Consider the following 23461-nt stretch of genomic DNA (forward strand, 5'->3'; position numbering starts at 1 on the left):
CACAAAACTATTGTTGTGAGGCTAATCTAGATTACATTTTATCTTGTAAGTAGTTAAAATGATTGCGATATATTAAGACATATTTGCTTCTGGGACATTGTTTTATAGAGAGTGAAGGGAAATAGGTAATCTGATACTGTATCTACAGTATTTAACACACACCACTGTAGGGGAATGCTATGTATGGAGAACCTGATTCGTCGTTTCTCCCTAAAAGAATTTAAAGTAAGCAAGTATTTTCACATTTGCTTGGACCTTATACTGATATTTGGGTCTCCTGAAACACCACATATTTCCTTTAAATTGTATTTTTTCCCCCACTTAATTTCTAGATGGATGCATGCAATCTGTCAGAACTTAAACACAGAGGAGGAAGTGGAAAACATAGCTGATATGGGTTTTGACTGTACCATTTGTAGGCCATACATACCACCAACAAACGGTAAGAAGACAATTGAAACCAACGGCAGGATTGCGCACTGCAATAAATAGGTTTGGGAATGTGTTACGGTTCTTTTCTCTGGTGGAGATTTGGCTCATGGTAGAAGTAAGACTTTTCATGTTTAGTTTAAGGGCCCTTCTGGAAGTCTCCTCAGCTCTTTCACATCCCGTAGTGATTGGCTGCAAGGCCAAAGAAAACCTAGCCAGGGGAATTCTGGATAGATTTATTGATGATAATTTGGGGAAACGACTAAAAGCATTTGGTATTGAAAGGGTAAAAGGCGTCTCACCTTGTCAGGTGGAAGGATGAAAGCCTAGTCCTCTAAAGTTATTAACTACAGAATAATCTGAAAAGCAATTCTAAGCAGAAAAACTTTCTGTATTTCGATACTTTGAGGCTGTCTGATGCAGCAGTAGCTGTAACAGCAGTCCAAGTAAGCATTTTTCCCCTCCTCCCTCATGTTTTATTAAGGCTACTCCCTCAGTTCTCCCAGTGTTTTAAGACCAGTGCTTCCCTCCCTAGCTGCAGTCTTTGAAGGAATTTGCTGTGCTTTCCTGCTCGGGAGTCACCACTATCTTGTTAGTTAAAATATGTGTTTCTTTCTAATGAACTTTGCTCTTCTCCGTACGTGTGGTCAGTGAATATATTTATGAACTTCCTCGTTAGTCTGTGTTACAGTTCTATAGCAGTGGTACTGCAGGAGATGAGGTTACTGGAGGTCGGCTCTTTAAGCACAGCTACAGCTTCTGGTTCTGGGGCATGATACTGGTTAATGTTGTTGTGAGTAGCCTGTCAGCAATTAGGTTGGCCTGTTACGTGATTTATGGTTTTGCTACAAGGGTGGTATCCTATGTCTGTTTTCTCTGCGGGTCAGCTCACAGAGTTTCTGGTTCACTCTGCTGCTTTAACAGAGCATCGACACCTATCCCCATTTTGCCATTAAAGTGTTCACATTAACTTTTTATTGGGGAATCAGGAGAGTGCGGTAGGAGGAAGGTACAAGAACAAAGCAAATGTTTCAAGAAATATTCATATCCACCAAGAAGATGTCAGTAAGATTGGCTTTCCTGGTCAAGGTTGAAGACATGAGTTTGAGAGGTCTGCCAATGAAAGTTCAATAGAGCATCTCACATCCCTTTACACTGCCATGTCCTCTTAACAGTGTGGCAGTCACGGTGACTTACTGACGTGACCTTGGAGGTTTATATCCTCCCCTATCAACTACACGTGGTTGTGCAACACTTCCAAGTATCCCACTTCTATCACTATTAGAAGAATGACTTATGCTTATGGATTTCTCCAGGTCACTTCGTTTTTGAGATCTTATTTCACGAAGTCAAAAAGAAAGAGGTTTTGTAAGAGGGAAAACCAAGAAACTTGCAGATATGACACAGATTTTTGTTTATTTTGATAATAAGCTTTGGGTGCTTAAAACAAAAAGGTTGAAGTAGGAAATACTCCCTCTTTCCCTTTCCGAAGAGGAAATACTCTCCCACAAGGTGGTACCAGAGATGTTTCACTTCCAGGCATAAGCTGGCCCCTGGGTTAGTCCTTCCTGCACACCTTCGTGAAGTTGTGTTCCTCAGATTTGTCTTCGAGGAACAGGGACCAGTCCTGCAAGACTGTTCCCAAGCTTTCTTTGCAGGTTTTTTTTCACCTTTTTTTTTTTAATAAGACAAATTTCTCTGCTTATTCTTTCATGTTTTGACTCAGTACATATAATACCCCTTTAACACATGTACATTTGCACAGTTGCATGTCTGAATATGTTACCTGATGCATGTTCATAGAAATGCTTGCATGCACTTTTATGAAATGTTTTGGTGTCTCATTAATTCTTCCGCAACTCCTTTGAAAATTTTGTGTGATTTTTTTGTTTCAAGGTGAGAATAATTAGCATTTGATAAACTTGGAGAAACAAATGTTAGTTAACAGTAGAAAGCTTCTAAAATGTACCATATTGTCCGTTTCTTACTGGGATGGTTCTTGCTCTTTCCATTTGATGTATCACAGAGGATGTTAATGTGTTGCAAGGGTGACTACAAGCTTTTAAACTACTTTGTAGAAGAAGCAAGAGCTCCTCAACCTAGTAAATTACCGATACGTTGCAGGTTAACTGTAGGTAAAGAGTGAATACTTCTAGCATGTAGGTATTGAGAAAGAGTTTCCATTTTTCTTGCTTCAGAAAATGGAAACTTCTGAATTTGTAAGAGCTCTTCCCTGTCTTGTCTTAAGAACATCAGATGCATACTCAAAGTCAACTTCAGGAAACAGAAATAAAAGATAAATTGTTTTTTTTTCTTCTTGAACATACATAGATCTATAAATATCATACATACATAAATATCAAAAGCCAGAATGTGGCAAGATTTGCTACATAAGCCTTCATGACTAGATTCTTTTGAAATAATCACCTCTGATCAGTGTTTCATCAGGTTCCTTTTAGTATGGTCTCAAGTTATAAAATATTCCCCCCAGTGTATTACTGTGCCTTGTAGAAAAATTTTTCTAATTTAGATTGCTTGAATATTATCATGACTAGGTACTAGCAGCTACTCTAGGTAGCAGCAGTTCTTCTTTGTCCTGTAATTCCTGCACATTCAGGAGAAGCGTGGGCATCTCTCACGTACATTCACTCCTAGAAAAACAATTCTCAACCATCTACCCATCACTTCTGCCTTTCTGTCATTTGCCCGTGGATGTCATATGCCCCATCTGCAAATTTCATCTCTTCCTTACTCCCATCCTCTCTCCATCCACATACTCGAGCTTCCTCCTCCCTTGGTGCTGTTTTTCTTCCTTTGCAGGAGGCAAAGGGCCCAGCTCTGCTTGGTCGTCTTTAACTGTTTACAGCTGATCTGGCAGCTGTTGCTGGTAGCTGCCTGTGTGCATGTAGTGCTGCTGTGGCCCAAGTGTGCCCACAGAGGCAGTGAGGGGTTCATATCACTTCCTAATTCAGAGGTGCTCGATACTGCCAGTGACATGCATATTATGGCTGAGAGCCTCTGTTGGACAATTTTCATGGAACTGAATTAAGTTTTTCTTCATTCTGAAACTTAATTCTATGTACTTTACAAATGCAGGATACAAAAGCAAAAGAATACTGTATGTTAAAAAATTAACTTTTGAATTTTTTTATTATTTGGCACGTGTATTATGTCAGCTCTTACGTTCTTGTAAGTTACTGTATTTGCAGAGAGGGCCCTGCATGGTGCACACCGTTGTGCAGGCATCCAGTAGTGCTCTGTTAGTGTCGTGTTTCTACAGCAACCATTTCGCTCTGTCCCTTATGCTGATTTTATTTCTTCCTAGAATTGTCCTTTTTTTTTTTTTTTATTACAGCCTAACAAATGGCAGCCCCCTTTCTTTTTGAAACTGTGAGAGTCTTCTCATAGTGTATTCTGTTCAGTTATTGGTTTTCAACCGAAGCTGCTAAATGCTGTACAGTATTCAGTATGTTTAAACCCTTTTGCAAATCAGCATAATTATTTTGGTTAAACTTCAGCTAAGTGCCTCAGAAAGCATTGTTTTGTTCAATTTTTGATTTTTCTTTTTTCCCTTGAACTGTCTTAACAGTGTTGAGTTTCTCTGTTATCCATTTTATTGATTTTAGTCCTTAAACTGCACTCTAATTAGTACCTCTTCTGGAAGTCGGTTTGATAATGTCTTCAAATGCGGTTTGTTCATGCAGCTTTTGTGAGTTGGTCTCTGAAGGCCTCACCTCTGTCACTATCAGTTTGTTTATTTGACTATTTCAACTCTGTTCAGTCTCCAAAGCTAAAATAGTTCACAATCTGACCTGGACCAGAGGAACACTCCCTGTTGTTTGACTTTTAAATAAGGATTTCGAATTCCCATTCACAGCTGGCATTCTGAATTTGTTGTTTACTTAAGATTCCAATTCAATAATTGCTATCTCTGTCTTAAAACATCTTGTAAATCATAACCAATTAAATGAACTGATGATGTCTTATTCCACTTTGAGTATTTCTTACAATCTGCCTTTTTTCTGTTGTTTCAATTCAGTGTTTTTGAGTATCTTCCATCCTGCAGCTTGTTCCATACTTTTTTGTTTCCGTCCAGCTCAACGTCTCTTTCAAAATCTCATCTTCAGTTTATTTTCTTCCTCGTCTTTTCCTTCCACTCTTGTTGTATCAGTTTTTCAGTAATTCTCATAGGCTGCTTTCATTTACGAACTGCATGGAATATTGATTTTCTGTAGGTGATGTCATATACTTTGGTTACACTTTACGTAAAACTTTTGAAGAACTCTAGTTTTTGAAGAGAGACTTTCACTGTCCTAAAATTTTTATATGCTTAGAAAGCATCCTCTAGATTTCATATTCATTGTTGTGTTTAGCAAAGAATTCAAGTGTTACTTGGAAGCTTTTGTGCTTCTCTTAGTCTTGCCCCTGACTCCCATCTTGTGTGTGAGATGGTGAGCAGCAGCACACATGCAGTGGTCTGACATGTCTGAGAAGCACTTGAACTTCCCACACGTGCTTTGCCTCAGCAGCCTCATCTTGTGTGGTAGATGCAAAATAAATACTCCAGATGTTTGCCTGAGTCTTAAATTCAACGTGGATAAGGTTTCTAGGCAAAAAAAAAAGAAAAAAGTGTGGATAAACTTGCCTATATGGTAATGCTAATCGTGCCAAACTAACAGGTCTTCTGATTCTAGTTCTCAGTGTTTGCAAGATAGAAGCTTCTAATTTTCACTTTACTTACTCTGTCTACATAATCTCTGTAAAGATACTACTAATACTAGAAGTGTAGTCTGCACATCACAGGTTAGTGGAGTGTGATTACGATTATTGTAATTAAGGGAGATGGGAACAGCGTTTCTACCCACGACAGTGGCCTAGTGTGACGTTTTGATGATTGTTTATTCAGTCATACTGTTCCAGCACTTCCCTGCAGCACACGAGCTGTAGTTTTTAAATGGAGTTTCTGCTGTTCCATTTATTTATCTTCTTAACTTGAATAAGAATTACCCTCTCTAGCTTCAACAAGTTATGTATCATCTGTTCTCAGATATATCAGCCTTCTCATATGTGTTGTATACGAGACCTGACAGCATAGACACAGCTAGGCTGTTACGGGTGAAGCTGTCAGCGTGCCTGCCCCTCCTTGGGGAAATACAACAGTGGCCAATACCCAGTTCACAAAGCTCTCCCATTTATCATGCTTAGGACAGCAAAACCTGGATGTCATGACTAGTGTAGAGGTTATTTTCCAATCCAGTAGATCCAGTGGATTCATTTGCCCTTGATCCAGTAGAAGGAGATCATTTACCATCGAGTTCAGTGCTGTTCCAGTGCCATTCTTGGCTGTAGGAAGCTGGAGAACTTCAGTTTGTATCAGGCTTGTTTTGTAGTCACATCTTCTGTGACTCTGAAAAGCACTTTATTTTAAAGGTGCTAGTGAATGTTGCCAACAGTATAAATTAGGGAGTTTAACGGAACTGTTTGAAGGAAAATTGACTGATAGTTTCAGTTTAAAGCAAGTCACCATTTTTAAAAGTTGAAATGATTTTCCTTATATTTTTCAGTGCCTTCTTTGGACTGTTGTGATTCATCAGTTGGAGCTCAGATTATTTCAAAATCAAAAGAACTAGGTAAAGAATGTAAACTCGTAACCTTTGATCATTTAGCTTATTTTAAGGGTATATTTTTACATGAGACAAAACCTCCTTTTTCTATGATTTCATAACACACAGCATTAACTGTCCTTCAGTTACCACAGCATGCTTATCTTTTTTTTTTTTTTCATTCTCTCTTTCTTCTCTTTTGCCTGCCATACCTGCACAATAATAATTACTTTAAATTTTGATCCTGCAGACTTAGTTGCTTGCCTTAATATTAGTGGTGGTAACACAGTGGGGCTGAGTCAAGCATGTACACAAATGTTTACAGGCTCGAGCTGTAGGAGGGCACAACTTCTTTGTATTTGTCCGTGTTTATGATCTTGACAAGCCTACTCACAAGTCACTTTTTGATAGTACCTAACAGCTTCCATCATGTCAGATATTTTTTTCCGTTTGATATGCACAAATGTAGTTGTGAGAGAAGGTTCTGCCCTCAGATCCTCAATGTGAAAAAGAGTATGCAAGTTTTTTAAAGCAAACACTCTTTTTTAGTTCAACATAAGAAAACAGTCACCTGGGAAGAATTGTGTTCAGAACCAGCTGTGTTTTAAGGTGGAGATGTTACATAAGAAAATATTTTTTGTCGAAGGGAAGAAATGTTATGATGTTTGTATGTTTTCAAAAGCTGTGTTAACAAATCATTGTTTAATTGGCTCCAAAGAGCAGAAGCATCGTTGCAGCGTCTTCTTTGTTTGGTAATGATCTGAAAGTTCCCAAACCTCCCCTTGCAGGGCCCCAGCACAGGCGACAGCACCTTTCTGCATGGTGAATTAAGGAACGTTAAGTTCATCAGTTGTCGTGTAACAGCTTGAGGAGGAAGCAGTCTTGCAGGTCTTGGGAGATGTGGGTTTTACCCAATTCAATCCTGAGCAGCTCACTTGATATAACTTGGTTTTTATCTGCCTATAAAATAGGGCTAATAACTTGCCTGAGTTACCAAGAGTTCTGGGAGGCTGAAGGTCATTAATAAGATGAAAGTACAGTGCTAAGGGCTGAAAGAGGCCCTCGGCCGATAAGCAGCAGGGACCCAAAGTAAGACTTGCACGGTTTTCTGTGAGTGCTAGGGATACAGAAATACTGTGCAAGGCACCAGTTTCTGTAAGCAAATTGTCCTTTCTACTGAGTCCTTGATATAAGTTGTTTTGTGGCAGTATAATGGATTGTTGCTGGGTTCGACACCAGACTCTAAATTGCAAAGCTGTAACTATAATGTGTAAGACAGTATCAGATATCTCTGTTTTATTTATACCAATTTCTTCACTCATGAATCAGCTCCATACATATGGATTATTAACTCTTAAAAGTGCTATTCCTAAAAATCTAAGACTTGCAAGTTAAAGAGTTTTATATTGCTGTTACGATTCATTTAACTTTTATAGACCCACCGAAGACATACACCCAGGATGGAGTCTGCTTGACAGAATCCGGCATGTCTCAGTTACAGAGCCTAACTGTTACAGTACCAAGAAGAAAACGGACAAAACCAAAGCTTAAACTGAAGATTATAAATCAGAACAGTGTGGCTGTGCTTCAGACACCCCCAGATGCCCAGTCAGAACACTCAAGAGATGGGGAGATGGATGACAGTAGAGGTAGCAGTCTACTTTTGGTGTGTCTTGTATCTTGGACTGTTGCAGTACATGTGTGTGTATTGCAAATATCCCTGGGAGTTTTATTGTACTGATACTCATATGTTCTGTACAGAATGTAAACAGCTTTATGGAAGTTACTTGAACAATAGTCATAGCTTCTTGTTGTCCATTTCGGGGATTTTTCTTGTTGTTATTCTGTTCATGGGCCATCCATCCTGTAGGAAACTCACCTTTCTAAGGCTGGCAACACTGGAAATACGACTTACCTTTTGGTCTAATCCTTGGGTTACCTGTGGGAAATACTGCGTGCTCACTGAGTGCAAGTGCGTTTTGAGGCTCTCAAATTTAGTGTAAATGCTGTTTGAAAGTGGTAACATTGGCTCAGCAAAGCAACGTCTAGATCACTGTAAAGATGCTATTGAAAACAAAGGGGAAAGTGGAGTAAAAAGCTCTTTGCTGAGAGCATTTCTTTTTTCTGAAAGAAGGCTGACCTGAGAGTCCAAGGGAAAAAACAATTTCCTTTTACTTCCGTAGACAAACATTTTGTTTGTCCTCATCTCCAAAGTAGAACTTAAGACAGAATTTGAGTTTGGAAGTGGATTCTGGGTGTTGCTCTAGTTCAAGTAGATGACGCTCTATGTAGAGTTGAAGGGTTTCAGATCCCAGGATGGGGTATCCGTGTTATACAGAGGGAGAGGAGGATTTAGCAGTGTTTCTGTGGCCTCCAAGGCTGATGAGAGATGGAAGGGGTCTGTGGTAACACTTGCCTACCCAGACAGTGTACGGGGATGACATTTTGGTTAATGGTAGAAGCCCTTGGGAGAGCTCCTTCTACCACAAGTCTAGACATGAAGCAAAGATCCACGTGTCCCAGGGCCACCAGTACTTGTCTCATCTGCTTCCCTCACAGCTGAGCAAGCACAGCAGCCCCAGGCAGAGGAGACTGAAGGTGGCAGATGAGAGTGGGAAAAGCATGAAGGAGCTGCCAGCCCGGTGCAATACCATTCTCCTGTCCTCTTTGCTGTGGTCAGGCTGTACATCCTGATATGTGTGTTGGTAGTTAATCCGTGGTCTGGGAAAGGCTAACTTAAATGGCAGGTGTGAAAGTCATTGTATTAGTCATGCAGGTGTCTGTTAGGAGAGGAACAGAGGAACATAAACACCCCACCTTACCACAGTCTAAAGTGCTTTCTGTTTATACAACATTGCCTCCTTATTAATCAGATTAAATGTCATAAGAAGCTTTTTTTAGATACAGAGACTGTACTTGAGATTACTGTGTAGTTTAACTGTCAGTGCAGTTTCAGTGCTAACTTGTTGATATAAGTATGATTCCCGGTGTATGATTAGCACATTCTTACAGGCTGCTGTTGACTAGAAGTGTTTTGTTTTTTTTTTTAATAGCTTCTCTTTATTTCTTTATAGACTTTAAAACCGTTAACTAGTTGTTTCTCTTTCATTTCCTTCAGTATTCACAGGGTTTGGTACATTTTCTTAGCATTACACGGACTCTTTGATTTCATCTCATGCTTTCATATATTCCATCAGGTGGGTTGTTGAAAGCAAAGAAGCTTTGGATTTTGGTTTGAAGGCATCAAGGTAGAGAATTAACCACTTCCTTTGATCTTTTTCAGTGGTTAATCATCTTTACTTTTACAAACATGTGCCTGTTTTCTGTATTACTTTGTGTGACTTCATTATCTGCTTATTGGCTTTTATAGGTATCCCTTTTCAACTAGATAACAAAATAGATAAGCATAATAGCAGGGTATGAAAGGAAGAGCCAAAGCTTCCACAGACTTTCATTTCAGTTCTGATCACCTTTCGTTGCCTTTTTGAGAGTTAGAGCACATTCATATTTGTGATGGTAACAGCACAGCATGTACATGGCAGATTGGCTGGATTTCCTGGAAGCTCTACATGGATCAGTGCCTGTTCTTTGAACGTCTGAAATTTTTGTATGAGCATCAGGATGAATAAAGCTGTGCCACGGCTTTGATTGGAGCAACATAGTGTAGTAATTCCAGGAAAACAGGAATAACCCTCACTTCGACTCTAAAGTTTAGGTGGAGAAGAGAGGCTGTATCTGAGAAAGCTGAGCTCATGGTAATTTTGTTACTATCTCATCTGTAGGGTTTCGTCAGGTTTGGCATTTCATCAGGTGTTCCACACTTTAAAGTCCACTTGAAAGTTCAGCTTGCTTTGGGAGCTTCAGCTTTGGTAGCCTTAGTGTGACTCTCCTACTATTGGTAGAGCTATGCTTTGTAAGTAAATGGGAAGGACGAAGGTGGGGTTTACCGCTCGCCGTACGGCTTTGTGTAGTGGGACACGTTAGCACTCAAGCAGGTTTCTCTTCTGCCAGAAGTGGACATGTTGCAAAGAAGGCTCACTCATGCTCTTAAGGGCCAGAGGGAACTGGCTGTGGTGGTCAGTGGGGACTGCCTTTGCTGAGCCACCAGCTTGGTTGGTAGAACTCAGAAAAGTCGTCATCGATGTGAAAGTCTGGTCCGTGACCCAGCCTGTGGAAGAGCAAGGGTTGTGGTTCTGCCACAGCAGAAGTAGCACGGAAGAGTCCAGCACTGCCTGTTGTAACAGTATTTCTCCCTCTCACAGCTATGTGTGGTTTTAGACCATACACAATTACACACCTAAATCCAAAGCAAGGAGTTGGAATTCCAGTATCTTTTCAGGTGCAAGAGTATATTTAACGTTTCAAAAGCTTTACAATAAAATGAAGTTGAAGGTTCATTACTGTATTGACACATTGAGGATATCGGAAACAGAATTAAGTCCCTCTCTCTTCAACACCAAAGGCTTTTTACTGCCTTCATACCTTACACCTGTTTGTACCCTGCTTTCCCACACAATATAAACTGTAACTCATATTTGCAATCTTCAAAGCTGAGTAATTCCTTTGGGCTGAATTTTCTATTATATAAGTAAAATTCCTCTTCATAGATAAGTCTGCTTTCAGTCAGCCACACGGCTTCGAGTCACGAACCCTCTAAACTAAGAGTTGTTAAAAATTACCTTGTAAGTGCAGGCTGCCTTCTCAATAAAAAAAACCCAACCCTACCAAACAAAACTTGGGAGGACAGTAAACAAAACAAACTATATCTTGCATGGTAAGTTGTATTCATACTCCTTGACGTATGACTAGAAATTGCTAGAATAGCGTTTGTCTTCTGGTTTTGTGTAGACATCATCTCACAGGAAATGTATGTATATACTGACTCTTTTTAAATAGATAGGGTGGGTTTCCCAGGAGTTTTTAGAGAGTACGACTGTCACCCTTTGGAAAGATGTGTCATTCTCAAATCAGTTTCTCAGAAATCAGTCAGATGTAGAGATTTTGGAAAAATACCTTCTTTCCCTTTTCTGGTTCGAGTTACCATTGCCTCTTTTCTGCAGAAGGTGATCTTATGGATTGTGATGGAAAATCAGATTCCAGCCCAGAACGGGAAGCTGTGGATGATGATACCAAAGTGGCAGAAGGAGCTGATGGGATTAAAAAAAGGAAGCGAAAACCATATAGACCTGGTAGGATACAACAGTTGATGTGGTTGTGTGTCCCTTGTTTGTTTTAGCACTTTTTTTCTGTATAATTATAAAAAAATAATTAGAAAACAGTATGGAATTCTAAAGTATTCTACAGCTAATTATTGATTTTAGATTTTTTTTTTCCCCCTGTTCTGTTTAAAAAAATTTTTAGTCCTCTTATCGAAATATATTTCCAAACGTTGCGCCTGTTCTTAGTATGTGTCAGTAATTGGTTAGTAGTTCAGATCTATACCTTATATCAATTCTTACCTGGACAGGAGAATGTACTGTGTTTATATAAATGATGAAGGCCAGTTTCTGTGTGTGTGTACGTATGTGTATATACCTGACAATACCTTTACTTCAGAGAACTTTTTACAGGTATCTTATTTTCTTAAATATTTGATAAGGGTAATTTACTAAATATGTGCGGATGACTTCTGGCAGTGAATTTTAATGAATTCAGTTATTGGGTGAATTAATTTATTTTATTAGTGCAGTCATCTCTTAATTGTCTTGACTGTGGATTAACTGTGTGTCCTGGGTGCAGAAACACTTGAGCAGTCTCCAGGCAGAAAAAAGCTAGAGGTGCCTAAGTGACTCCATGGGAAGTAGCTTTGATTCATTAGGGTAAAACTGGACCCAAGATAATAAGCTCTGCTGAGCCACCACCTGGCCTTTTGAAGAGCCCCTGTATCGTGTACCTTGGTATGTGTCAGACTCTGTGTGGATGTGTTGGGTTTGTGTTTCATCATGCAGCCTCTCACTGCTGTGGCTAGGAAGCTGACTGTAGTCTTTGCAGTCGCAAATACTGTTTCTGCCAGTCACACCCATCCTGCGTGCTGTAACAGGCCGTATCCTCTGATTGTGAAGATAGTAGGGGAGGAGAACAGAGGCTGTGAAACCATCGAGGAGATGAAGGCAGGGAATACAGTGAAGGCAGGAAGGGAAGCAGGAGATACAGCATGGTCCAGTTTCTCTTGCTTCTCTCTCAGTAGCTAAACAGATCTCTACCACCTTTTACCCTCCCCATATAATTTCGCACGCTGCTGAGTACGAGCCCTGTCTCAGCAGGTCATGCCAGCGTGTGTATTGCCTTCCACCATGGGCCTGCACTGGGAGATGGAAGTAGAAATCCTCATCACTTAACAGACTTCCTTTTTCTCTACAAATGGTGTACCTCAGCAAGCCATTTATTTCCACTGCTGGGTCCTTAAGAGAAGAGAGTTTGGTTTGCTTGGAGTGGGTTTGGTTCATGACTTGAGCAGCTGTCTCTTAGTTTTCTGCAGCCAACAATTTCCCTGAAAAATGGAACAAACCTGAATCTGCTGTGTGTAAATACATGCACACCAGCTGTAAAGGCTCAGGAGCACTGCAGTCAATCTCTAGCGAAGGGTTACGGAGTTTCAGGCAGTATGATGTTGATTAATTATCTTTTTATTTTGTGATATGTCCTTCTCTAGTACTGTCATTTAGAGTGCTGGGCTCTCTAGAGCAACTGGTAGAGTTTTCTTGTGGTCCTTTAAGGTTCTTTAGTATGTTTCATTTGGTAGATTGACTTAGAATTCTAGCAATTGGTCAGGTTGCCAAGGGAGGGGAAACCCAATGTCTGAAAGTTGCCAGATTTAGTGATTTGAACTTCCTGTGGATGTTTTACAGTCCTAAAATTCTGATCCTTCTTGATAATTACATATACACCCACCAAGACATTAAAATTCAAAGATATTTTGTAAAACTCTGAATGAAAACTCCTTAAGTATCTCAGATTTGTTCTTAGACCTCTACAGATGCAGTAGCCTCCTTTACCTGCAGAATAATCTTGGTTCTCATTCTTGCTATGAAACACCACTTTAATCAATATACTGAATTTTTGCTTCCTTGTTTCCTTGTTAGGTATTGGCGGATTTATGGTACGTCAGAGAAGTCGTACGGGGCAGGGGAAGACTAAGAGATCTCTCTCCAGGAAAGATTCTTCTGGATCTGTTTCTGAGCAGTTGCCTGGCAGAGATGAAGGTAAGTGCAGAAACTTCTCTTTAAATTTTTGTTCATGCTTAATGCAATAAAAATAATGTAACCTATCAACACACAATTCTTTCCAGAGATGTGCTACAAAGAAAAAAGTTTTTTGTGTTTGTCATGATGGCTTTATTAATTCAACTGAAAACACTCATTCCTACGTACTTGTAATTTCAGCACAGCCCATGATTTACAAAGAAACTGAAACAATGAGTTACAAGCTGTTGTGGGAGATGAATAGTGAGGATTATAAGGACTACTGTATTGTGTCAGAGCTCTGTTTAGCCTAGCTTTGACTAGTTGAAGACAGAAAGAAGTGTAAAAAATGAGGTAGGTTTAGAGCAATCCTCTTTCTGATACACCTTCTTCCAGATGTAGTCCTCATCCAGAGGTGTCTTCTGGACCATCAGTTTCGATATTCACCAGTGTTCCATGTTCCACAAGCATGTCTGATATTTTTATGTAGCTGTTTATGCTCTGAAAAATCACATATTAGTGATTTCAACAATACACTGTTGTTGCATGAAGAAATAATTCCTTCTTATTTTAAACTGGGTATCTGAGAGTTTCATAAGCTACCCCTGCATTTTATGTTACGAAAGATGACGTTAGAAAAATGATTCCGTATTAATTTGTAATACAGAAAGATTTTCTAGGCGTGTCGTGTTCCCCCATCAGTTGTTGTCTTTTCCAGGGCTGAAGAATCCTACTCTGTTTGGTCTCTCTTCTCATAGCAAAGCCACTTTAATGTCCCTGACACTAGCACTCAGTAGCCTGGGCACCTAACAAGAAAGAAGTCAGATTTTGTTTATGGGCCTTGTTCTCTTGCTTGCCATGTATGATTAGACTGAACAATCTCATCCATCTGGATTTGTTCACAGTATCTAATCTAGAAAATACTGAGGTATCATTAAGGTGAGGTATTGAATATGTTTAGTTCAGAGCCGGTTTCCTGTAAAGCGGGTAGGAGGCAGCTGCTTCTAAAGGCTGGCTGATACCATTTCAGTTAGAACACTCTGGCCTGTGGTTTCTCCTAGTATTCTCTCTTGTCTGTTCAGCTGTTTGGCTTTTAATCTTTCTAGAGCCAGACTGGTCTCTTGCTATGTATTTGTACAACATGGTGGAGACTGGATCTTTACTACAGCATCCAGGCAGTATTAAAAACTAATAGTTAAATGTTGTCCTTGATTGCATTGTAACTGCTTTATGAAGCCAACAAATATTTCTTTTATCAGTGCAATCCCATATTCGAGCTAGGTCTAGTATTCAGATACAGTGCTTGCTTTCTCTTTAATATTATTGTTATACCTATGTTTTTCTGCTTTGTAAATATTACTTCAGTGTAGTATTCTACCTTGTTTCAGGTAGTGCTGAAAATGTTGCTTTAAAGTTTTTCATTTCTGTAGGGATCTGCTCCTTTAAGCACAGAAAAAAAAAAAAGCTGAAAAGTTAATTCCCCATTCTGGGTAACAGTACAATGCATATTGTTAAAAAGCAGTGTTCTTAAACAAGTATTCTTCAGTTAAAAGTTTGAGCTACTGCTTGTCTGCTCGGGCACAATTGCTTGTTAAGAAAAAAATAACTCAGAAAATCTTGGTATGTTTTGAATCATCATAGCTTGCTGAGAGCCTCCATCTCGGTGCCAGTACTCATCAGCCTTACCGAGCTTTTTTCTACTCTTGTCATGTTCCACCCCCTTTCTCTGCAAAAGCTCACTCTCAAACAATGCAGAGGTCAGAGTGTTGGGGAGCCTCATTCTACTCTCAATCTTCTGAATATGGTACAAGAGATTACTGCAGTACAAAGCATAGCTGATTTTACTACCACAGTAATATAGTTTCTTAAATAACTTCCCAGGGGTCATTAACTTCATGTAATTAGCTTTGGCAAGACAGAAGTAGCAGGACTTTAAAAGTTCTGCTTTTACCTGCGGTGTTTTCCCTGGTCTGTTGAAATAAAATACTGAATGATTGATGAGCACTGTGTACTTCTGTGTGTATTAGAAAAAACAGTGCCACTTTGGAATGTGATAGCTGAATAAATGTGTAATTTTTCTTGAAGGGATTCTTTATAGCTTTCTTTTTCTAGCCTGTTCGTTATTTATATGACAGTCTTTTCTTGGATTTAAAAAGAAAGTTTTTACTTTTAATTTGAGACGAATTGATGTATAAAATGAAAGGTGGTTAATGTGTAACTCAGCGTTGATGATTTGGAGATACTACTGCAGTGGAATTATCTTTCAAATGCCTGATTGAATGGCACCTATAATTTCTCTCAAATTACCAAATTCTTAGGTGGCATGGAGATTTGAAAGCTAAAGGTCTGCCTTCAGCCAGTGAGGTGTGACAAGGTAGCGATGTGACTAGTGTCACATGTGATATTTCGTAGTGCTAGAGCCAGGTGATCAGTTCACAGCTGATATATAGATAAAAGCCACCTTTAGAATACAGCTAGAGTGATATTCAATAAACCCGTGCACCCAGGTAGGTAGCAAGACACATGAGCTGTGCTGCCACTGTACCTTTAGAGCAAGATACGGAGTTTTTTATTTATTTGTGCCCAACTGTTACTTTTTAGGTTGGACAGAACAGCTGCCAGACACTCCAGTCGAGGAGTCTGCCCCAGCTTCTGAAAGTACTGAGAAAATAAAAAAGCGTTACAGAAAAAAGAAAAATAAGCTTGAAGAAACCTTTCCTGCCTACTTGCAGGTAAAGCTGTCGGTATACTTCTTGTGTAAATCCATTTAAAACCTGATCTTTATGTGCGTTGATTCGGAGTTCATTTAAACGATAATGTTTCTTTTCTGATTCCCCATTTATCATTCAAATGAAATGGGTTTTCTGTAAAAGAATGTTCATAAGTTTGTACAGAAAGCTGTATATTATGGTAAATCTCCAGTCCTCTGGGGTTATTTCTCAATGTGTATTTCTTTACTTTTTCTGAGAGAGGAGGCGGGCAGGACAGGGAGAAAGAAGCCTTTCTTTTCTCTCTGAGCTGACACATGATGTTTTCAGCATTCAGCTCTGTAGGATGTCTTAACCTGATCATGCCATTTCCTCAAGATACTAATTTTTCTTTTCAGAAGATTATAGAACATAATCTGATAGGGGAGACTTATTTTCCTACAGTTTTGTGGGTTTATGTGCCCTGCATCTCTATAGCACAGTAGCCTCTGCTCTTTCCCCCTCCATTAATTCTGTGGTGTCCCTAGCAGGTAAGGGGTATCAGTCATGGGTAGTAACCAGGATATTAATTTTGACTGAGCAACTTACCTACTTTGAATCAGTTTACAAGCTGACTGGCTTATATATGCCTCTCACTCACAACATTATTTGGCTTGCTCTTCTTCTCAGTCACCTTTTTAATGAAAACTCATTTTTCTTGTAGATATTAACCAAACTTCATGGCATAGACTATATTGGGATTGAAAGCAAAGAATTGACAGAGAGGCAGAACAATCTCTGTCTGAAAAATTGTATTTCATAAGCGGGGAAGTGAGTTGGAAAGAAAATATTTAAGCAACATTTCCTTTGGATTAATAAGGATAAACATTTTTCTCTTAATGCACGTTTTACTCCTGTAAAACATAAGAGTATTTCTCAGAGTCTTCTGCTTCTCGTGTTGGAATAACTGACACTGCAAAATCTATCTTTAGGTTTGTTTTTAGCAGCTGTATCCTAAATTAAGATTTTTAAGACTACATGAAAACAGAAGGAAGTTCTTATATAATGAATAAAAATCGGCTTGAGAATTTGATAGGTTGTTTTTTAAATTACTGAGTACTCAGGCTTGGGTGAATGATAGCTGTTACATAATATTTTAAAAGATACTAATGTAAGTTAAACATCTTTAGGCGTTTTGTAACTGCAGATCAACGCTAGGATGATTTTATGCTAACTGAAATGCAGTGTATGCTAGCTCTAGAATTTGGACCACAGTGCACTTGCATGTTTTTCATAAACTTCTTGTGTGGCCTTGATCACGTTGCCCAGTGATATTCCCCTTCTTCAGCTGTCTTTTTTGTGTGAGGAGAAATGTCTTAAATACTGAAAAACTAGCGATACAGAGTAACACTGTATAGGTACACTGTCTGCGCCATACATACATAAGTAGACTGCAGTTTTTCTGTATAATTTAAAGTGTGAATTTCATAATAAAACATTAATAATGTAGCTGCCTCAGGTAAGTTGTATCCACCGTAGCCTGGAAGAGATACTGCCATGCTGGAAGGCGTGTAATGGAAGGTATGTAAGACTGAGACTATGTTTTTGTGTTTCTGGTAATCATTGGCTTTTAACTTTGTCATTTACCCAACTTTTTCAATAGATAACAATGTTCTTCCTACATTAAATCATTTGGTCGTCTTTGCAGGAAGCTTTCTTTGGGAAAGACCTACTAGATACCAGTAGGCAAACCAAGATGAGCCTAGATAATTTACCTGAAGAATCACTTCCACTCTCATGCAAAACAAATCTGGCTGCCAATTTCCTGGATTCTTCATCTGACCCCCTTCTTAGCTCAACCTCCACTCCAGCTCAGGCAAAACTGGGACCTCAAGGTATACAAAGCTAAAGTTAGTGATAATTCAGTGGTTTGATTTTGTGGCTGCAACTGGGGCTTTTCCACTCTCTTTTTCACTTTTCTCACAATGTTTTTCAGATGTATTTTTCAACATTCTGTATATTAACTGTCCTTGTGAGGTTAAGTTACATTGATAATCAGTGATATTCAGCTCGAGGGCTCCAGCTGTTTCAGAGCGAGCCATGGATGGCACAACAGTTGGCACTTACATGCAGATCTGAAACTCCTTGACTGTAACATCCATGTCTATAAAATCCACGAAAATTAATTCTGTTTAAGAAGCATACAGATCCATTATAGGAGACAAACATACTCTAATTAAAAGACATTTTTATTATTCTAGTGAATATTAGTTGGATGAATCAAACTTTTATTTTCTTTAACGTTTTAGATTGTTTTAGGTTGCCAGTCTCCTTGGAATTTTTGGTTCACCATGTCCTTTCTAAACATGAGTGCCCTTTCCAGGTGCAGTTTGTAGCCTGTAGGCAATCTTTTGCTATTGCAAAACCTTACTGAAGTTACTGCTGAGAGTTTTGCAAATAGCCAGAGGGTTGTAACGTGCTGCTGAAAGGGCAGCTTCCAACAAAGGAGCAATTAAAAGTGACAATGTTACTGTCCCTTCCAAATTATTTTTTTTTTCTGTGTCTCATAGTATATGCTGTTAGGTAGAGGTGCCTCACCATTCTGTATCTTTGAAAAACTGTTACTATTTCTTGTGTATGTTAGTTAATTTGGGGCTTGCATTTCAGCTCATCCTCACGAGTTTTTCCATCTAAAAATGTTTACACACATTGATATAGTTTCCCATGTCCAGAGAGTCATTTGAAGAAAGGTCACTTACTTGTGATTGTTACTTGCTGAAAATCTTCTTAATGAAAAGCAAAAGGCTACATTGTAATGAAACATTGATTGTTACACAGCTGAAATTGTCAGTAATAGAGAATGCAAAAGTTAGCTTGCCCTGAGGTGGAAATGGCTGCAAATGGGGTGTTTCAAGGTCTGTATTTCAACACTACAAAAAGATGGTCACATAGACATTTTTTCACCCCAACATTGTTTTGAAGCTAGAGAAATACAAATTCAGAAGTCTTTGCCGGCCTATTCAACTGCATGATTAAAGCCAGTAATGTTCATGTATTATGGCAGTATAAGGTTGTAGAAATTCATGAACTTGATGTTAATTTAAAGCTCTATTTTTCCAGAGTTTGAAAGGAATTTTTAAAAAAAGTGTTGTTTATGAATAAGCAAAAACTTTGTTATTTCCTCTTCTTTTTGTTCAGAAATGAATCTTAACAAGGTGGCTGTTAATAAATAAATCCCTAGCAACGATCTTAGTGGATAACCTACTGCCTTTCCCCTTTTATGTTTGAGACACTCAAAGGACAGCGCTTTCTGGCCATAGGAATGTTCTCAACAATTGTCTCTCAACTGTTCAGATTTCCAGCCAAAATTGTGTCCAGACGGAGCTGTTTGTTGTAGTTGGAGTGCCAGTGGGTGAAGTCATCTGCCAGTATTGATCAGTTCCAGTGCAATTTTTATTAACTCTTTCACTGTGACTTTGTGGGAGACAGTTGTTTCCACAATAGCATCCACACGTGTGAGACAGACAGATTCAGTTTGAGTGGTGGAGACCCTGGTAAATTGGCTAACTGCTGAGCTAGCAACAGTCACATCTTCCCTTCTGGCTGGTGTTGCAGAGGAGCTGCAACCTTGTCCCAGAGTACCTGTACTGTTTTCATCGTTTCGATACAGACCTGCCTTTGGAGCAGGAGCAACATGAACTGCTTTATTCACTGCGCTGGGAGGCTGTAGGACTGTGTTACTTTCCTACAGTGCTGTTTCTCACAAGGATTGCTGACTCCTAGGAGAGTCCTTGCTTCACTGGATAGGTCTTTTCCACAAGGAAGATGTTCTTCTCTTAGAAACTCAACTTGTTTAATCCCAGGATTAAGGGTTAGATATACTTGTTCATCTTCCAAAGAGCTCCAAGCATCTAAAGAATTATCCTGCCTGCTTTGCTTTTCGACATGTGCATAGGACTGCTAGGGAGTTGAGCAGTGATGTGCTCAGTCTACTCAGGAACTGGCAGTGCATTTCAGTGACATGTTCTGTGACTGTTTATTCTTAGAGCTTTGTTAAGGGTAGCTGAAGTTTTTGCTAGACAAGATTGCAGTAGTGATGGGGATTGGCAGAGCTGGCCAGAAGAGGGTTTTTGGAGTCCTTTGTTTACTATTAATTTCTAGTAACTGTGACCGAAGTGAGCTTTAGGCTCCCAATCCTGATTTCTGTCTGGCAAAGAGGCTGCAGCTTTTGTTTTCAGTTGCAAGGCTCCCCTTTCCTGTGGTTTTACAATGTGTGGCACGCTGTGCAGCGTGTTCTGCATGGGTCCAACCCTTAAAATTGTTTCCAAGACAGTGCTAGAGCAGAGTGTGAATGCTGGCTCCCTGGGAACACAGAGCACCAGATCTCCAGGGTCTCCCTGGCTGTTCGTGAGTAAAGTTGCAGGTGGCGACTGGGGTCTGTTGCATCCTGAGTGCTCTGAGGACTGCCTGCATCTCTCTTGAGTTTCTTGACCTGGGTGTCTCTGATGAAGAAGAGGCCGCTTGGTGATGTGTGTGTTCTGTGAAGGCTCTGGCAATGTGATCTTTCCTTTAGTTTGAAGTAGCTTAAATTTCGTGTATTTCTTCTATGGATGCTGAAAGAGTCGTGTGTTCAAGTAGGGTCTCCAGAGAATGCTGAAGAAATTCTTCCAAGACAAAAGGAGAGGAGTCGTCTTGTGTTTCTGTGCAGCTGATTCAAATGCTGCTGGGGCATTTTATAACTAGATAAGTTACTGTGTGATTAAACGTCTGAGGATGGCTGCAGCCTTGCGAGAGGCATTTTTATTCTTTTAGAACTTCATAAATAAATGAAAGTCAATGCATTGGAAGAACCAGGATCACGAGACAGCAGTAGGACTGTGTTTGCTTAGAGATCCAGCATTACAAGCAAATTATTTTCCTTTTTGCTTTGTCTTAGTTTTCATCTCCATTCTGAAAGAGTCAAATTAATGAGTGGTATTGAGCTGTTTGTTTGGCAGCAGATGTCAACCAGCTATTGATTCTGATCTGAAGCAGCTGACTGAAGTGATTTAGTTGTTTCCAAGATGATATTTAGCACACATGGAATTAAAATGAGGGGGAAAAAAAATAGAAGAAAAATGTAAAAATATACTTTAGATTAGATGTCTTGTATGAGACTTAGCCCTCTGCTGTCGCCAACACTCAGCCTTTTTATGACTTAACGAGCTCCATTTTGAAAGCAGGTAGCTTTTTTCCAACCTACTAGTCTCATTGGAAGGCTATTACAGAGTATGATTGCCTTCATAGTTAGGAGCCCTCAAATTTGAAGCCTGAATTTGTTCACGGCCAGTTTGTAGCTATGGATGGTAAACTCTTCAGTTACATCTTTCCACCTCAGCTCTTTCTAGCTACTTATGCAATATATTTATATTCAAATTAGAAGTTAAGTTTTTAGGGACTATTCCCAAGCACATTACTAAGGCCTGTGGAGAAAAACGTGATGCTGTAAAATGCTACAGAAGAATTAAAGGCTGCTAATACAGTCTTGGTGCTGCCTTCCTAAGAGGTTTTTTTCTCACTGGTACTCACCTGCCTTCAAGTAGGAATTCAGGAAAGTTAAAGAATGGCTAAAGTCAGTCCTTTGCCTACCAGCCAGTTGAAGTCATTAACCTCACCTTGCAGAGCCTGGTGTTAGTTAGTTGCTTGTATAATTAGACCACATTGCCAGGAGGAAAGCAAGTGTCTCAAAGGAAAAAAAAAAATCCAGCAAAAAACCCAAAGGCAAAAAAAAAAAAAAAAAAAAAAAAAAAAGACCAAAAAAAACCCCCAAGCCAAAACCCCCACCAAAACCCCAACAACCAGGTTCTGTTTAAAACCTTACATTTCACAGTACCTTTTATCAGATACACAAAATCATTATGCCCACAAAGTGGTGTGGTTTTGAGGCACATTTTAACACCTCTGCAGATATCAATAGGAGCTGTATTCCTCATGTGCATGTAAACAGACTGGTCTGCACCTAGCTGAGTCGCAAACAGAAGCTGTGATGTAATTAGGACGTTATCATATTGTCTGCGTTACAAAGGATAAAAATAAGGAATAAAAATAGTGAAGTAAAGAAAAATCTTTTTCATTTTGACTTTCAGTAATGGTAGAAGCGAAAAGAGTTGTCTCTGAAAAATAGCAGAAGGAACTTCTAATTCATTGTAAAATGTAGCAGCTTGGAAAGTAGCCTCGTGATACAAGTAAATCCTTGGCACCAGGCCTCTGAATTAAGCTTGAACTACTTTCCTGGGGCAGTTGGGTTGTAACAGTGGGAAAGATACCCATATATGTGTGACATTTGTTTGTCCTTTGACTTTCTGGTCCCTCTTCAACCTGCCCGTATTTGTTTTCCACATTGTACATTTTATGATTTGCATTAATCCCTTTTCTCTGTTTAATTATATTCATATTTACTATCTCGGCATGTTTCATTGATCTGGCAATGGTTGCTCCTGTAGTCATGATAGTCTCCCGTTTTTTTTTTTAAATAATTTTCTCAACTTTTATTTATTTGTCGAACTGTTTTCTTCAGATGTTGCACATCTGTAATAGTCCTAAAAAACTAACTGATAAAACCAGATGGGCCATTTGGAGTCATTTCTCTCTGATGAGCTGGAAGTCCAGAAGATAATCATATCCAGAATTTATTATTTACTATTATATAATTTATTGCTAGGAATAGGCCAATTTTTCCTAGACAACAAACAAGTATGACATTTCTACCTCTGGCTATTCTCACTTCTTCAGGATTTCTTTTGATCTTAAAAAGATCATGTCCAATTTCCACTTACTTCCTACTGCTTCTTACTCTTACATTTTATTGCCCTATCAGGGTGTAGTAACTCTGTAGTCCTAAAGACAGTGGTGGCAAGAGAAGTGGCTGGTCACTTTCTTACCTTTTTTTTTCCCCTTTTTTTTTAATATTTCTTGATGATTTGCTGTGATCTGTGTCCTTTATAAAACCTGTTTGTTGACTTTTACATTCATAGGCCTTTGTGTCTTAGAGGTTGCAAGCTCTCACTAGATCTTGGGGTTTTTTCCCCTAAAATCATCCAGTCTTTCTTCTGCATGACTGATTACGTTTTCACTTGTGCTGTATTGGAGCAAATACAGCACAACTTAAGCACGTGAAGACGGCCACCGTGCTGGCTGGGAGGGCTGCTAGGCAGCACCCCTCACCCCGGGGTGACTTGCAGTCCGTAACACGCTGCAGAAGGCCCTGACAGCCTGGCACAGCTGTGTTTGAGTTTATAGCTCAAGCTGTTACATCACCAGAGTCACGTATAAATGCCACAACTGGTTGATTTTATTTATTGCATCTTACACAGGTAGCACCGATGATCCTTTAGCCGATCTTTCTGAGGTCTTAAATACTGATGATGATATTCTTGGAATACTTTCTGATGATTTGGTAAAGTCTGGAGATCATTCGGGTATGTATGTTTATAAGGTCTCTCCCGGATTTGTTTTCTTTTCTTTATTATAGCTGTATTGGTTGTGTTATATCTATAGGTTATGCTCTAGGTGATTTCAGATA

General features: G+C 39.3%; 1 protein-coding gene across 5 annotated transcripts in view; it reads left to right on the plus strand.

Moving 5' to 3' along the window:
* Positions 1 to 23461, plus strand: part of KMT2C (lysine methyltransferase 2C) — a 207159-nt gene that overhangs the window by 141200 nt on the left and 42498 nt on the right. For all 5 annotated transcript variants that reach the window (XM_086466929.1, XM_086466926.1, XM_086466927.1 and 2 more), the window contains 8 exons: positions 333 to 442; positions 5994 to 6059; positions 7469 to 7681; positions 11093 to 11221; positions 13115 to 13234; positions 15815 to 15945; positions 17609 to 17795; positions 23253 to 23357. In XM_086466929.1, the coding sequence (XP_086323055.1) occupies positions 333 to 442; positions 5994 to 6059; positions 7469 to 7681; positions 11093 to 11221; positions 13115 to 13234; positions 15815 to 15945; positions 17609 to 17795; positions 23253 to 23357 (1061 nt within the window). The remainder of the gene's footprint in view (positions 1 to 332; positions 443 to 5993; positions 6060 to 7468; positions 7682 to 11092; positions 11222 to 13114; positions 13235 to 15814; positions 15946 to 17608; positions 17796 to 23252; positions 23358 to 23461) is intronic.

Source organism: Leptosomus discolor, chromosome 6, assembly GCF_034619465.1.
Source record: "Leptosomus discolor isolate bLepDis1 chromosome 6, bLepDis1.hap2, whole genome shotgun sequence".
NCBI classification, from domain to species: domain Eukaryota; kingdom Metazoa; phylum Chordata; class Aves; order Leptosomiformes; family Leptosomidae; genus Leptosomus; species Leptosomus discolor.